Source organism: Microcaecilia unicolor, chromosome 1, assembly GCF_901765095.1.
Source record: "Microcaecilia unicolor chromosome 1, aMicUni1.1, whole genome shotgun sequence".
NCBI classification, from domain to species: domain Eukaryota; kingdom Metazoa; phylum Chordata; class Amphibia; order Gymnophiona; family Siphonopidae; genus Microcaecilia; species Microcaecilia unicolor.
The window spans coordinates 460445949-460463018 of record NC_044031.1 but is presented as its reverse complement, the minus strand read 5'-3'; the positions used below and the strand labels follow the sequence as shown (position 1 = coordinate 460463018).

The 17070-nt window shown below is 43.6% G+C and overlaps 1 protein-coding gene across 1 annotated transcript in view; it reads left to right on the top strand.

Moving 5' to 3' along the window:
- Positions 1 to 7978, top strand: part of LAMA1 (laminin subunit alpha 1) — a 357026-nt gene extending 349048 nt beyond the window's left edge. Inside the window, 3 exon segments of the mRNA XM_030213227.1 lie at positions 640 to 773; positions 6148 to 6370; positions 7438 to 7978. Of these exon segments, the coding sequence (XP_030069087.1) occupies positions 640 to 773; positions 6148 to 6370; positions 7438 to 7598 (518 nt within the window). The 3' untranslated portion in view covers positions 7599 to 7978.
- The last annotated feature ends 9092 nt before the right edge of the window (positions 7979 to 17070 follow it).

Below are 17070 nucleotides of genomic sequence, written 5' to 3'. Positions count from 1 at the left end.
GTGTTGTGATATCCAGGCAGCTACATCAGAGAAATAAGCTGAGATCTGAGACTGGATTCCAGATGAAAGTTCTCGTTCAGAAAAAGAAAGAGAGAGAGAGAGAGAGAGAGAGAGAGAGATTTAGGAGTGATAGGATGAGATCAGAATGCTTTTCCTCCTTCCACTGTTGCATGATTTGGCCACCTAATGATTGATGATGGGATCATACTGCTCATGATGCCGCCATACATGTTGCTGTGGCTCTTTAGTCTAGGACTTGTCGGCTGTAAATGACTGCTGTTGTATCCTTCTGTGTCATCTTCTGCTGAAGAATTATGGAGAGGCCATCTTTTGAGCAGAATTTATTCACTGGATATCTACTATAATTCGGTCTTGCTGGCAGTGTTTGTCTTTAACTTCACCCTTCCTCCTCCTCCTCCCCCCACCCCCCCCCCCCACTTCCTGCCAAAGCATTCCTGATCCTTTGCCTCTTACACTGCTCACCTTGCTTAGCTGTGAGCTAAGTTATGTCCACCTTTCTTAGCATCTAGAGACTACATTATTTCCATAGTACCATGACTTTAATTGTTGATTGATTATACCATGTATAAAGACTTACATGTTTGCAAATGGAAATTAAAATTTTCTTTCTTTGTCCAGTCAAAGAAGGTTACAAAGTACGGTCAGATGTGAACATTACATTTGAGTTTCGCACTACAGCTATGAATGGTGTTCTCCTTGGAATCAGTAGTGCCAAAGTTGATGCTATTGGACTAGAAATTGTGAATGGCAAGGTAATATATACACATCTATTATATATCTTAACAGTTCAACAGGCAAATCCAAAATGTAATTTTCCAAAATACACAATAGCATGGCTCAAAGCAGCTGTAAATGTTGGTATTCAAATGTTCCCAGTATACATATATTGCTTTTGTATAATGCAGAGCATACAGTCTGAATATTTGAAAGGCCTGACCAAAACATACCCACAACGTGCCTCCTTTAATTCACCAATACTCAAGCACCCTGATATTCAGCAGGCAGCACTTTTAGGACCCTGTTTACTAAGCCGCGCTGTAGGTGTGCTAGTATTTTTAGCATGATGTAGACACACCCATATATTCCTACGGGTGTTTCTAGCGTTATCGTGTGCTAATTTTTAGTGCACACTAAAAATGCTAGTGCACCTTAGTAAACAGGGCCCTTGCTGTCTGCTGCTGGCATTAAACTTAATGACCGACATTGAAAGGTCCTTACTAAAGTGCGCTGAAAAATGGCCTTCACTAGTTTAGGCACGTGTTTTGTCATGCGCAGATCCATTTTTCAGTGTGCCAGTAAAAAAATGCCTTTTTAAAATTTTGGCTGAAAATGGACATGCAGCAAAATGAAAATTGGCGCGGGTCCATTTTGAGTCTGAGACCTTACCGCCACCCATTCATTTAGCGGTAAGGTCTCACACATTAACCAGGCAGTAATGGTCTACGTGCGTACAATGCCTTTTACCGCCCGGTTAGCGCCGCATACCGGAAAATATAAAAACATTTTTCCGGCGCGTGTAGTGGACGTGCATAAAAAAATGAAATTACCGCCTGGACCATGTGGTAGCTGGGTGGTAATTCTATACTGGCGCGCGTTGGGCACACGTAGGCATCTACGCGGCTTAGTAAAAAGGCCCCTGAATATCCAGTGCTAACTGGTTAAGTGTTAAAGCTAGTATGCGTATATAGCAGGTCTATTTTAACCACTAAACATAGCCAGTTTGGCGTTGAATATCCACACCTAACCAGCTTTGTCACGCGAAAGAGCTGGTTAGTGCCTGGCTCCTGGCCATTTAAATCGCCTGTCCAGGGCAAACCTGTCATTTTCAGCAGCATTTAACTGGACAGTACTGCTGAAAATGCCTGGTTAGCACTCATGCTGAAACTGGCTATTTTGGGGGTGTTCCAGGGGTGGAGTTGGCTGAAAACACAGTCCTAGATTTACGCCGTTATTCATAGCCAGTTAAGTGCTGAATATCTCACTTAAGCAGCTATATTTTCACCAACTCCGTATATACCCAGAAATTCAATACCAGGGCCTGGATATGGCCCAAAATTGAATTTCCTGGTATAATGCCAGCAGTGGTCAGCAAAATGCTGATTGCCGCTGGCTGAATATGAGACCCTTAGATTTAGCTCACGCTTTTTTCACTAATAGCTCAATCTGAGTTACATTCAGGTACACTGGTAACTTCCCTGTCCCCAGAGGACTTACAGGTTAAGTTTGGACCTTAGACTCCTAACCTCTACTCACTTGCCCAGTACCCCACCTCTTTAATTCCCTTACCTCTTAGTTGTTCTGTCTGTCTACCTGTCTTATTTAGATTGTGAGCTCTTTGAGCAGGGGCTGTCTTTTCGTGTATGGTGTACAGCGCTGCGTATGCCTTGTAGCGCTATAGAAGTGATAAGTAGTAGTAGTAGACGACAATGCAATATTAAGTAACTTACCCAAGATCACAAGGAGCGAAACTGGGATTTGAACTGGGCTTCCTTTGTTGTGAGCACGGTGCTGTACTATACTGTATGTATACGGTTAATTTTATAGAAGGTCATCTAGGCTGACAAGCCAAAACATATGCATTTACGTGACTTTATGAAACACAAAACCTGCTGAAATCACTGCTAGATTGGGTCTTTATACACTTAAACCTGCACAGGAGCAGTTCGAGCTATACATGGCTGAATTACACATGTAGGCGCATATTTTTGAAATTACAGGAGAACTTCATGACTTGGTCCATGTGCTGCCTGAACATACCTACACTTCGGTCACTTGCAAATAGACACCTGCTTGTGATACCATATACCTTATGGGCCAGATTCTATTTATAGCGCCGAAAACAAAAACATGCTTAGCATTATTCTATAAACCCTGCCTAAAGTTAGACGCAGTTTATAAAATACACATAGGGCCTATCCCCCTGACTAAAATTTAGGTGTGACTATTTACCAACTAAACCTGGTGTCAATTCTCGCACCTAACTTAGATGCAAGCCAAGCATGTTCTATGACAGTGCATGTAATTTTTAGGAACCTGCTCATGCCCCCTCCCTAGATCACACTTCCTTCTGAAATCCACGCATTAGAATTTACACACACAACTTTACAGAATACGCTTAAAAAGCTGTGCATCGAAATTCTAATTAGTGCTGATAATTGCTAGTTAATCAGTGAAGTTCCACGCGTAATATGCCCTCACTGCCAAATTTGCACATGCAACTTTAGTCACCACATATAGAATCTGGGCATATATGCATGGGGGAATATGACAAGAGGCTTTTTATACACATACAACAGCATTTACATGCCAACATGGTGTTATAAAATTACTCCCATTGTGTCTGCAACCTCAGCAGTGTTCAGCATACAGCATACAGGAACGTAAGACCTTTGAAGTCAGAATGATTAAATATTTTGACACCCACCAGACAGGACTTAACAGAGATCTGGGCTTTCTAGCCCATTATAAGCCATAAAACTGTAAATTGTACTGCTTTGTTTGTCACTCTCCTGTCTCCATGCATATCCCCCTGTCTCACCTATCCACCCCCACCCTGTTAGATTGTCACTGAAAAGCTTTGATGTCTCACTTAAATATACTGTCATCTACCAAGATTTGCTTATTTCCGATCTGACGAAGAAGGGCAACCTTCAAAAGCTAATCAAGAAATGTACTAAGTTATGTCCAATAAAAAAGGTATCATCTTATTTTCTTTTTCATGTTTTATTTTGTTTTATTTCTATTCATTACCTTTAAAAGTGGACTAACACGGCTACCACACCTCTCTACTCAGCATACAGTTTGTAACAGTATGAAAAAAGAAGATAAAACAAAGAAAATCAGAAAGAGAACCAACATCGAAGGGAAATTGAATCCAGTGAAGCATAGCCAGCCAGTACTAACACACTCATATTTGTGCGGGTTCAATTTTAAGTCAATAGGGAGCATAAATCTGTATTTTTGTTTGATGTGATTATTTGATGAAATGTCAAATATTTTCTTAAAAGACAGCAAGCATAAGAAAAGATCGTCATTATCATACTTCCATCATAGAGTTCCCTCTTTTATGTTGAATAACATTTTTTAATAATCCTTTAAATGTCAGCCTGCCTGATTTTATTTGAATCTGAACGTTGCTCAGCAATCTGCTGTCTAGTGGATTCGTTCCTCGGTTCAACTTTTGTCCTCAGCCTTCTTCGATAGCCTGACCCCAGTTAGGCCTCTGTGATGGAAAACAATAAAATCTAGGCTATAGTCTTTGCAGAAAAATTCATGGAAAATATCAGCTTTTGCAAGCCTTTTCACCATAGCATTTTAAGGCAGTGGTTCCCAAACCTGGTCCTGGAGGCACCCCAGCCAGTCAGGTTTTCAGGATACACACAATGAATATTCATGAGAGAGATTTGCATGCAGTGGAGACAGTGCATGCAAATATCTGTCATGAATATTCATTGCGTATATCCTGAATGGCTGGGGTGCCTCCAGGACCAAGTTTGGGAATCACTGTTTTAGGGGGAAAATATTAAGAAAAGTGAATAATGGTAATTTTTCCCTCCTTTTCAATCTTTGCTAAGCACCCTCCTTGTTTTCATGGTTAAAAAGAAAACTTACTGAATTCTATAACTTAAACACATTAGTGTGCGTTCCGCCTATTTGAATGCCCACTTATCAAAGATATGTGTGTACTTACAGAATAGCACATAGTCAGATTGTTACTTGTGTGTTTATGTGTTGACATATTAATGACTAGAGTACCAGCATTTACACTTGTACTTGCTGCCTACCTTCAGGTGGTTCCTTATAGAATTACCTCCTATGAGCAGAATGTTAAAAGGATGATTGTGTGTTTTGTTATTTTGTTATTTATTTTTATTGTAAACTGCCTTGAATGACTTCTGACAAATTGGTTATATAGAATATTTTTCAAAATAAACTACCAAAATTCCTCATGTGACTGTAATCCCAAGTGGGGATTGTTTGACCACACCACGGGGTAACTTACTGGTTAAATCATTTTGAATATCAGGCCCTTACTTTATTCTCTCTGCTGCTGTATTTCTCCCACTCAGTTTCTTTCCAGTATCTCAATATTTATGGCATCAGAATGGGGAATTGGACGTTTTGGCAAAAAAAACCTTTGTTCTTATAGTCACGTCTTTACTTCTACCCCGGCCTCTCCATCTATATCTATCACCTCCATCCACAGCTTCCTCCTTCATCATGTCTCCCTGATACTTGTCTTCTGTTCTTACCCTTCCTGTCTCCCCTCCTAACCCTATTCTTCCTCTTACGTGTGTTTCCTTTCTGCATGTCCTTTTCAGGCCCTGGCAGTAGTTGGCAGTATGTGCATCCCAGAGGAGAGAACAAGAGATTACTGTAACAGGGTCTTATTTGGCCTGAGCAGGCTAAACTGAGCAATAGAACCAAGATATTGTTAATCTAAAGTGGATTCTGTGGCCCTACCTATAGAGGTTCATCTAGAGAATATTTTTTTTTACTTCAGAAAAAAGAGTATAGAGATTTGGTAGCCATGTTAGTCCGCTTTTAGAGGTAATCAATAGAAATAAAACCTGGAAAAGAAAATAAGATGATACCTTTTTATTTTTGATTAGCTTTCGAAGGTAGCCCTTCGTCAGATTGGAAATAAGCAAATGTTGGTAGATGACAGTATATATAAGTGAAACAGCATTTCAGTGACAGTCTAACAGGATGGGGGTGGATAGGTGAGAGACAGGAAGAGTCGGGTGGATGAGGGACACGGAGATATGCATGGACATAGGAGGGTGACAAAGCAGTACAATTTTATGGTTTATAATGGGCTAGAAAACCCAGATCTTTGTTAAATCCTGTCTGGTGGGTGCCAAAATATTCAATCATTCTGACTTCAAAGGTCTTACGTTCCTGTATTGTTTTAATTCCCTTTTAGGATTCTTACTATTAAATCACTGGTACAGTGAAAGCACAGTTTTTTTACATTGTTTTTTACATTTTAGGATTTGTAACCTTTTTGTTTTTATTTATTATGCATATATTTTATAACTTGTATGTTCCACTGAGAACTTTGCAGACTGGCAGATAATGTATGTTTTTAAATAAATACAATTAATAAAAATGACATTTGTACAGGTTATGTTTCATGTCAACAATGGAGCTGGCAGAATCACTGTCAGCTATATGCCCAGCAGCACCAGGATCCTGTGTGACGGCAAGTGGCACAAACTTGAGGCAATCAAGAGTAAGCACCATATTGCTTTGACCGTAGATGGGAGCGCAGTGCAGGCGGTGAATCCTCATGCCCAGTCCACGTCTGCAGATACCAACAATCCCATCTATGTTGGTGGCTATCCCGGTAGGTGCTCTATATATTCCTTCAGTTAGGAATAACTTTTAGTGTATCTTCAAAATCCAAACATACAGATGTTCTAAAACATCTGTTCTCAATGTTTCATCAGGTGTATTAGATGGCTTCTGTAATTGCGTTGTGTCTTGATGTCCTGAACACATGCTGGTTGATTGTCATTCTCAATATTGTGTTGTAAATTCCACTCACCATATACTTGATTCAGTAAAGATTTCTCTCATCAGCACCGAGAAAAGGGGCTTTATTTTTTTGTTCTTCTCAATTAAAGCCAGTCTCCAATGGATTATGGCACCATAAGCCTTTATTCACAACTATCAAGGGTAATTCTCCCCCCTTTCCCCAATTTTATATATCCTGACAATTCACTCAGCTTAGTCGCTGCAGTGATAGTCCTCAACTCACGGGGGGGGGGGAGTGCATTCATCAGGGCTCCCTCCTACAATAATGATCCCTAAATTCAGCCCCTCCTTACCTCTCTACCCTCATCTCCCCTTACGTCCCTACCCGTAACCTTCGCTCTCAAGACAAATCCCTCCTTTCAGTACCCTTCTCCACCACCGCCAACTCTAGGCTCCGCCCTTTCTGCCTCGCCTCACCCCATGCTTGGAACAAACTCCCTGAGCACATACGCCAGGCCCCCTCCCTACCCATCTTCAAATCATTGCTCAAAGCCCACCTCTTCAATGTCGCTTTCGGCACCTAATCACAACACCTCAACTCAGGAAATCGAGACTACCCCAACTTGACATTTCGTCCTTTAGATTGTAAGCTCTTCTGAGCAGGGACCGTCCTTAGTTATTAATTTGTACAGCGCTGCGTAACCCTAGTAGCGCTCTAGAAATGTTAAGTAGTAGTAGTAGTATGTCTGAATAACTAGGAATCCGTCCTTCCCTATCTCCGCAGCATCCCCAGCTATAATTTGCAACACTTTTTTTTTTTTTTAAAGTCATTTATCTTTGTGTCATTTGTGGCTGTGAGTTTTGTTCTGTCTGTGTTAAATGCAGGTTTTTAAAAAGCATTTTCATTTGCCTCTTCTCAACCCTTGTCCCAAATAGCTGATGTGAAGCAAAACTGCCTGAGCAGCCATATTTCATTCCGGGGATGCATGAGAAACCTGATGCTGATTAAAGGCCAGCAGACAGATGCCTATGACTTCAGCCGGGCTTTTGTCTTGCGCGGAGTCTTTCCTCATTCCTGTCCTGGGAAGGAAGATTAAGATTTAGAGAAATGTGCTGCCCTCTGGGACACTTCTGCTGAAAACTGAGGACTCCTCTGTGTTAATTTACTGTCCAACTCAGGTCAAATATTTGTAGCCATATGTTTTACAATAATGTTTTAACTTAGAGCAGTGGTGCAACAGATACCTCTACTAAAATGTTGTCTTTATTAATTGGATATGAAATGTTATTATGTTCAATGCATAATCTGCTGACGACTTGACAGTGTTTCGGGTTTTTGTATGTTGGTCATTTTTGATAAGACAATAAAATAAAATGTACATGATTTCCTTTTACTCTGTGAGTGTTAAGGGCAGGATTCTATATATGGCGCCTGAAAATTCTGCGTGGAAAAAAATATGCCTACGTGTATTCTCTAAAGTATGCCTACATTTTATAGAATAGGCTTAAATTTACATGTGGTATATAGAATATGCTGAGCACCTCTCCACACAATACCAAATTTAATCTTGTCCATTTAGGCCATGTTTTACTTGGTGTAAATCCCGATGCCTAAATTATATACAGATCAGGTGTATAACAATGCACATAGATTTTAGAAACACCCATGCCCTATCCCTGGGCACGCCCCCTTTTCGAAAATGCCACTTAGAATTTAAGCGCACCACGTTATAGAATACACTTAGTGAGTTCTGTGTGTAAATCTGAATGCCAATTACTGCTGCTAATTGCTTGTTAACATCCAGTTAACCAATTAAGTTATGCGCATTGTTATAGAATGCGCTTCGATTTCCGTGTGGAAATTCAGGCACCGTACATAGAATCCCGGGGTAAATGTGTCTGCAGCAGCATTTAACATTAAATGATAGACATCTAGTAACCATATTGATCCTGAGGAAAGCTGGGATCTTTGCAAACTGTGATAGGGTGGTGGATACCTAGAATACCATTCTGGAGGAGATTGTGAATACAAAAACAACAATTGGAATAAAAGAGATAAATACAGAAAATCCCTGGAGGCAAGAGGATGTTAATGAAGCACAGGGTAACTCGCATGGAGTGGCAGTTCATCCTATAATAGCAACAGTGTACCTACTTTGTGCTTCTGAGAATGCATTAGGGTAACCTACACAGGGCGGGAGATACAACCCTAAAGAGCGATATTAGGGCAACCTTCCCAGAGTGGCAGTTGCAACATTAAGGAAGAAATGCTATAACAATGCACCTAGGCACCCGGAGGGACTCTGTGGTGCCTATTTCATAAAGGAAAGCAGATGCCAGTTTTGGTTAAAATACTTAAGTAAAAATAAAAATAAATGTAAATTTTAATACTTAAGTAAAAGTACAGTGAAGAACAGATTATGGGGCCCTTTTACTAAGCCACGTAGGCGCCTACGCGCGTCAATTTTGAACTACGGCCTGGCTACCACGTGGCCCGGATGGTAATTTCATTTTTTACACGCGTCCACTAAGTGTGCCGGAAACTTTCCAGCACATGGCGCTAACCGGGCAGTAATCGGCATTGTACACGCATAGACCATTACCTCCTGAGTGAGACCTTACCACTAGGTCAATGGGTGGCGGGTAAGGTCTCAGGCCCAAAATGGACGTGCACCAATTTTTAATTTTGCTGCACGTCCATTTTCGGCCAAAAAGGGGACCTTTTTTGCAGGTGCGCTGAAAAATGGACCTGCACGCGTCCAATACCATGTGTCTACGCTAGCGCAGGCCGTTTTGCTGCACACCTTAGTAAAAGGACCCCTAAAAATTTTACTTAAGTGAAAGCAAAGAAGTTATTGTCTAATATAATACTTGAGTAAAAAGTAAAAATGCCACAACTACAATGAATGCAACTATTGTTAATGTTTTCGTCCAATAACTTTATTGCTTACAATTCAATCCACTGTTTTCAGTAAAACTAAATTTTGAAAATGACTGTGACTGGTGTGTGTGCTTGTGAGTCATTAATTCAACACAGGTGTTCAACAACTGTACTAACAGGAAGTGGATTGTTCAGTCTGATTAAAAAAAGAAAAAATCCTTCAAATTAGACCAGGCTGCAATATTAATGATATCGTCTGATTGGGCCTTCAGGTATTGATCAGGGGAATCTGTCTGGAACACTTGATTTCCTTATGGCAAAGAATGCTTTTATCATCATTGTCATTATCATTTCATTAGTAGTGCTGTCTAATTCATCATTGTATCTTCATTATCATCGACATCCTAATTACAGAGAAGGCTTTCACAAAATTGGAACCATTATCTGTTGTTCTAACAAATTTTCTTCTGATGGCTTGAATATCGTCAGGAACTGATGAGAGAATGTCAAATCCGTGGGAATCCTTAAGTCTAGACAAGGAGACTTCCTCTCTAAAGCAGAAGCGTAGCCAGGTTGAGACGTCGGGGGGAGTGGATGATACGATAGACTGACAGGATCACGTAAAAAAATTAATAGGTGCCGGCGCTGTCAGAAGTCCATTTGGGGGAGGGGACACTCCCCTGGCGACCCACCTAGCTGTGCCACTGCTCTAAAGACTCCTTCAATCCAGTGGACAGTCACTCCAATGAAAATTTTCCATAGGATGACCAGCAGTCTTTGTGATAAAGACATATGTATAGTCATCAAGCATTGTAACCAGCTTCATCTTCACTTCAAAGTGAACCAATGGTCGCTGTTCTGTTTGGGTGGAGACCAGTAACCAGTTCAATAAACACAGGCAACTCCACTGAGCAGCAAAATTTAAGATGAGATGATCCTCTGTTTGTGTGCCGAGGTTTGTAATAGCAAAACCCTGTTCCAAATTTTGCTGTTTTGCTTGGTTTACTGAGGAATCGTCATTTACATCTCACTTCCGCTTTTACTTTTAACTGAAGCATCAGATGTAGCTGAGTAAAAGTAGTAAGAACTTGGAAAATTATTACTTCAGTAAAATTAAAAAATATTTCCTATACTTCTTTATAAGTAAAAGTGGCATAAATTTTACTTAAGTATAGTAACTAGTTACATTTACTTAGTTATTATACAACACTGGTAGATGCCTACTTTCCTTTATAGCAGGGCTGCCGAGAGGCTAGGCTGGGCCCAGGGCAAAGCCACCCTGCCGCTGCCGCCCCCGTCGCTCCCCCGCCGCTGCAGTCCCCGATCTCACCTGCCTGCCTTCACAGCTCCAGGCTCCCTGCATTCGAAGCAGCAGTCGCAGATCACTTCTCTTCTGGCCTTCCTTCCCTGTGACCCGCCCTCATCTGATGTAACTTCCGGTTTCCACGAGGGCGGGTCACAGGGAAGGAAGGCCAGAAGGGAGGCGATCTGTGACTGCCGCTTCGAATGCAGGGGGCCCGGAGCGGAGGAGGCAGGCAGGTGAGACCGGGGACTGCAGCGCCGGCGGCCTGACCCCGGCGCCGGGCCTCCCTTGGAGGCCAGGGCCAGGGGACATTTGTCCCCCCCTGGCCCCCCTCTCAGCGGCCCTGCTTTATAGAATTCTAACCTAACCAAGTATAGATGCACCTAGAATTTAGGCATGAGCATGTAATCCGGCCATAGATCTGGTGTAAATGCTCACATCCAAATATCAAAAATATGCAAATAACTTATAGTTTTCTATAAGTTATTCATGTGTGAGTCCTACCCATAATACGCTCAAACTCTGTCTGTGTGAACATCTACCTGTAAAACATGCAGTATATAAGATATGCATGTATTTACCAAATAGTGCTTAGGTGTATTTTTGACATTTTCACATATATGTACACATATATGTGTGTATGTGCCTGTATTCTAAACATTTATGTGAGCGCAAATGTTAGTGCCTGCCATACAGAATTACCCCACAAACAGCAGTGGTAGGATTGCACTGGACACTTGAGAAAGCACTGAGGGGCCCTGCATAGGGGGTTACGGAGAGTCTGCATGGTGCTCTATCCATGCTGTCCAAGCAGTAGGGAAGGGACGTGGGGGAACCAATTCAGGCAGGACACCAAAAACTGAGTAGATAAAATCTTTGTTTCACACTTCCTGCTCTTTAAGCGATATTCTTAGTGCTGTGGTTTTTGAGATGTCACTGGACGATTAGGAAAGGTAGCTTTCCAGCTACAAGATTGCACAACTGAAAATATATCCACAAATGACACAGATACAATTGACTCCTGAGGCAGGCATACCATTTGCTAAAACACGGAACCATGTCGACTCTTTTATATCTGGACATTGGCAAAAAAGATTTTTCTCAGAGTTCTGACTGATTTTCTGCAACAGGAGAAAGAAAATAATTGATGATTCTACGTTGATGACAACGTAGTTGTAATTTGGGTTCTTAGATAGTGTTTGTAATTGATCTGAATCTGGAGAATGTCTGTGCTAATAATTGGCTGGTCTTGAGTGTATGAGCTTTATTATCAGATTATGAAGTTCCTTTTGTCTTGTTTTGTTGCTTGAATTTGTTTTTACTCTACAATGTAAACCGTTTTGGTTTGTTTACAAGAAAAACAGTATATCAAATGTAATAAATGATAATTGATTCTTGGTGTGTTTGGCATTACTGTTCTATCCATGATATCATGAGGCCATTGCTAAATTTGGTAATAGGAAGGTACCCTGGGTATTGACTTGGTTAAAGCTGGTGCAAGGGCGGTGGACACCCTAGACAAACCTTCACCCTTACACTTCCACACTCTTCCTTTAACTTTCACACTTTCAGCCAGCAGCCCCCGCCCTATAACCTTTTACATTGCCAGCTTTCAACCCCCTCCCCATCATTTTGATAACTAAACACGAATTATGCTTATCATATAATGCAGGTTAAAGTAAATGCTGATGGTTCTTTAAGTTAGTCCCTCCAATATTTAAAAATATTTAAATGGCCAGGAATAGCTCCCGGCTAGTTAAATGGCACTTAACCCTGGCTATCAGACAATATTCAACGGGAGATAGCTGCCATTAGCACTTAGCAGATAACCGGTTATATCACGCAATATAACCGGTTATCCGCTAATAATGCAATGTCAGCTAAGTTTGTCAGCCAAATTAGGCCACAAAAATAGCAGGCCTATCTTTGGCCGGTTTCAACTTAACATAGAGAGGCATAATCGAACGTTGCCGGCGAAATAGATCGCCGGGGATCTATTTTGGCGGCGGTGCTACAGCTGGCCGGAACCGTATTATCGAAAAAGATGGCCGGCCATCTTTTTTTCGATAATACGGTTTAGCCCGGCCAAATGCCAGAATTCGCCGGGTTTGAGATGGCCGGTTTTGTTTTTCAGTGGTAATGGAAAAAAAATGCTGGCGATCTCCAACCCGACGACATCCAAGGCATTTGGTCGTGCAGGGCCGGTCTTAGCAAGTGCGGGGCCCTATGCAGACCAATTTGATGGGGCCCCACCCTAGCCCTGCCCCCACCTAACTCCGCCCCCACCTAGCTACACCCCCACCCTAGCTCCAGGGCCGGCTACCCCTCCCTCCGAGCTCCCGGTCATTTTTTAACACCCCCTCCAAAATCCAGTACTAGGTATGCCGAGAATACAAAACACTCAGGACCTATTGAGCAATTCTACCATACCATAAGCAGTCATTTCTACGAATCACACAAAGAAAAGGAAAACATCTTAAAACACTACAGTGAGCACTAGAACATCAATTCACCTATTGTAAAATGAAACCAGACAGATTAGTACAGATCGTCGATCCTGCATAGTTATTGCCAACTGAAAGCCATGTCTTTTCCACAAACACAGATACACCCTAATCCACTATAGAATAAGTAGTAATATTTAAACTTTCTATTTAGACAAAAATTAAACTGAACCCCCAAGATGCCAGACTCTGCATACAATTCAACACCACAGAAACAGAAAATGACCCCTAGTACTGTGCAAAATATAAAGACAGCAGATGTAAATTTGAAAAAACTAACAAATACCAATCACCACTTTACAAATTAACAAATAGAAATAAAACAAATACAGAAACTAAAATAATACCATTTTATTGGACTAATACATTTGGCTTCCAGAGGCCAAAATCTCCTTCCTCAGGTCAATACAGTATAGTACTGTTACAGTATCCTATCCTGACCTGAGGAAGGGGGTTTTCTTCTCTGAAAGTTAAGTCGAAATGTATTAAAATTAGTCGAATAAAAAGATTACCTTATTTACATGTTCTATTTATAAACATTTATTAACACAGCTACAATACTACTGTATATCCTAAAGCAAAAAAATAAAAATATATATTGTATTTACAGTTTGTTGTCTCTGGTTTCTGCTTTCCTCATCTTTTTTTCACTGTCTTCCTTCCATCCAGCATCTGTCATCCAGTGTCTGCCCTCTCTGCTGTCCCCTCCATCCAATGTCTGCCCTCTCTCCCTGCTCCTTCCATCCACATCTGCCCTCTATCTTTACCCCTTCCATGATCCATCCACCATCTGCCCCTGTCTGCCCTCTCTCTCTCCCCCATCCATTCACTGTCTGCCCTTTCTATCCCTGCCATCCACTGTCTGCCCTTTCTCTCTGCCCCTTCAATCCACAATTTGACCTCCCTCTCCCATCCATCCAGGGTTTGCCCTCCCTCTCGCTACCCCATCCAGGATCTGCCCCTCTCTCCGCCCCTTTTTCAGTCCCCAGTTCCAGCCCCACTATCCCACCAGTCCCCCATTTCAGCCCCAGCCCTTTTCTGCCACCAGTCCCGAGCTTCAGCCCCCCAGCCACTTCTCCCTATCCCGTTTTCAGCCTCCAGTCCCAGTACTAGCCCCCTTATCCCACCTACCCTCCTTTTCAGCCCCCAGTTCCAGCCCCCTTCATCCACATGCCTTGTATTAGGGCCCCCTTTTTAGAACCATTCTCCCACCTGACCCACGCATGCCCCATTTTCCCACCAGCCCCAGGCATGGCCCCCATTTCCCATATGGCCCCTTCTCAGACCCCAGTGCCTGCCCCCTTCAAGCATCCAAGAACCCCCTCCCCAGTCCCCTTCTCCCATCCAAGAACACCAGTCCCCTCCCCACCCGTCCCCTTTAACCATCCAAGAACCCCCTCCCCACCCCCTTCTCCCATCCGTGAACCCCCTCCCCACCTCGGTCCCCTCTCCCATCCAAGAACCCCAGTCCCCTCCCCACCCGTCCCCTTTTCACATCCATGAACTCCCTCCTCAGTCCCCTTCTCCCATCCAAGAACCCCCTCCCCACCCCCTTTTCCCATCCGTGACCCCCCTCCCCACCTCGGTCCCCTTCTCCCATCCAAGAACCCCAGTCCCCTCCCCACCCGTCCCCTTCTCACATCCGAGAACTCCCTGCTCAGCCCCCTTCTCCCATCCAAGAACTCCAGTCCCCTCCCCACCCGTCCCCTTCAACCATCCAAGAACCCCCCTCCCCACCCCCTTCTCCCATCCGTGAACCCCCTCCCCACCTCAGCTTTAGAAATGTTAAGTAGTAGTCTCCTTCCCATTTGAGAACCCCCTCCCCACCCTTCCCCCACCTGAGAACCCCCCACCCCACACACACCCTTCTCCCATCTGAGTCCCCCCCCTACCTACTAGCTTTGTTCTCCTGCCGCCCACCACCCTCACTGGCTTTAAAAAAAGAATTTGGAAGCGCCAGAGGGACAGGCAGCACCTCGTGTCTGCCCTTCCTGCTACTAAAAATGTCTTCGACGTCGTCATTGGGCCTTCTCACATTGAGTCCCGCCCACCCTTGTGGTAATTGGAAGTTACCTCAGAGAAGGGCAGGACTCAATGTGAGAAGGCCCAACGATGACGTCGAAGACATTTTTAGTAGCAGGGCAGACGGGAGGCGCTGTGTGTCACTCTGGCGCTACCAAATTCTTTTTTTAAAGGTAGGACAGGGTGGGAGCAGCGGGTGCAGGGCACCCCCCACCCGCTGACATCCGGGGCGGACCGCCCCCGCCACTCCGCCGTCGCGCGCCATCCGAGGGAGGGAGGGAGGACTGGAACTCGGGCGGTCAGGGCAGGGCGACCTTAGGCGCGCCACGCGGGGCCCCCCTGAGCGCGGGGCCCTATGCGGCCGCCTCGGTCGCCTCGCCTTAAGACCGGCCCTGTGGTCGTGGGAGGAGCCAGCATTTCTAGTGCACTGATTCCCCTGACATGCCAGGACACCAACCGGGCACCCTAGGGGGCACTTCTAAAAATTAAAAAAAAATACAAATACCTCCCAGGTGCATAGCTCCCTTACCTTGCGTGCTGAGCCCCCCAAAACCCACTCCCCACAACTCTACACCACTACCATAGTCCTTATGGGTGAAGGGGGGCACCTACATGTGGGTACAGTGGAGGGGGTTTGGAGGGCTCAACACTTACCACCACAAGTGTAACAGGTGGGGGTGGGGTGGGCCTGGGTCCACCTGCCTGAAGTCCACTGCAACCAACATAAACTGTTCCAGGGACCTGCATACTGCTGTCAGGGAGCTGGGTATGACATTTGAGGCTGGCATACAGGCTGGCAAAAAAGGTTTTTATTTTATTGTTTTAGTGTGGGAGGGGGTTGGTGACCACTGGGGGAGCACGGGGAGGTCATCCCCCATTCCCTCCATTGGTCATCTGGTCAGTTCGGGCACCTTTTTGAGGCTTGATCGTGAAAATAAAAGAACCAAGTAAAACCGGCGAAATACTGATTATCGCCACTTTTTTTTCCATTATCTGCAAAAGCTGGCCATCTGGTAGCCATGCCCATGCCCGCCCATGTCCCGCCTTCGCTTCGCCGCCGACACCCCTCCTTGAACTTTCGCCAGCTTGGCGACGGGAAAGCAGCGATGGTGTCAAAAAAGCAGCTTCAATTATACCAATTTTGTCGCTTTTGCGAGATCGCCGGCCATCTCCCGATTTATGTCGGAAGATCGCCGGTGATCACTTTTGAAAATAAGCCTGATAGGTACCATTTATAGAATTCACCCTAGAATGTGAATGGAACTCACACTATAAGTTACACAAATAAGTGTGAGTTCCATCCACGTTCTGGGGTGAATTCTATAAATGGTGCCTAAAAAATCGCTGCCGAAAACCCCCCGCTTAAATGTTCTATAAGCTGCACCTAAAGTTCGGCATGGTTTATAGATGAATGCTTATGTGGCGAGGTCATGTGTAAATTTAGGCTCCATCATTTGCAATAATGAAAACGTGGTATAAATGCCATACCTACATTTATTCGATAAACCAAGCCCCTGATCCGCCCTGAAATGTCCATGACCCTCCTATTTCTGTGCCCCCTTTTTTAGGCCATGTGTAAATTTTAGGCATGGAGCTCCCACTTAAATTTACGCATGTAAATATCAAATCTAGTGCCAATAATTGCTTGTTAAAAGCCAATTATTGGCACTAATTAGCTCATTCTATTGCATGCACAAAGAGCTGGTGAGCCTAAATTTGTGCATGTAATGCAACTTTTATAGAATCAGGGGATCTGCCCAGGTTTTGCCTGTTTGTACCCTACCAGTAAGATATGCACTATATGAGATATGTATGTCTCTACAGAATACCATTTTGCATATTTCTGGCATTCACATATG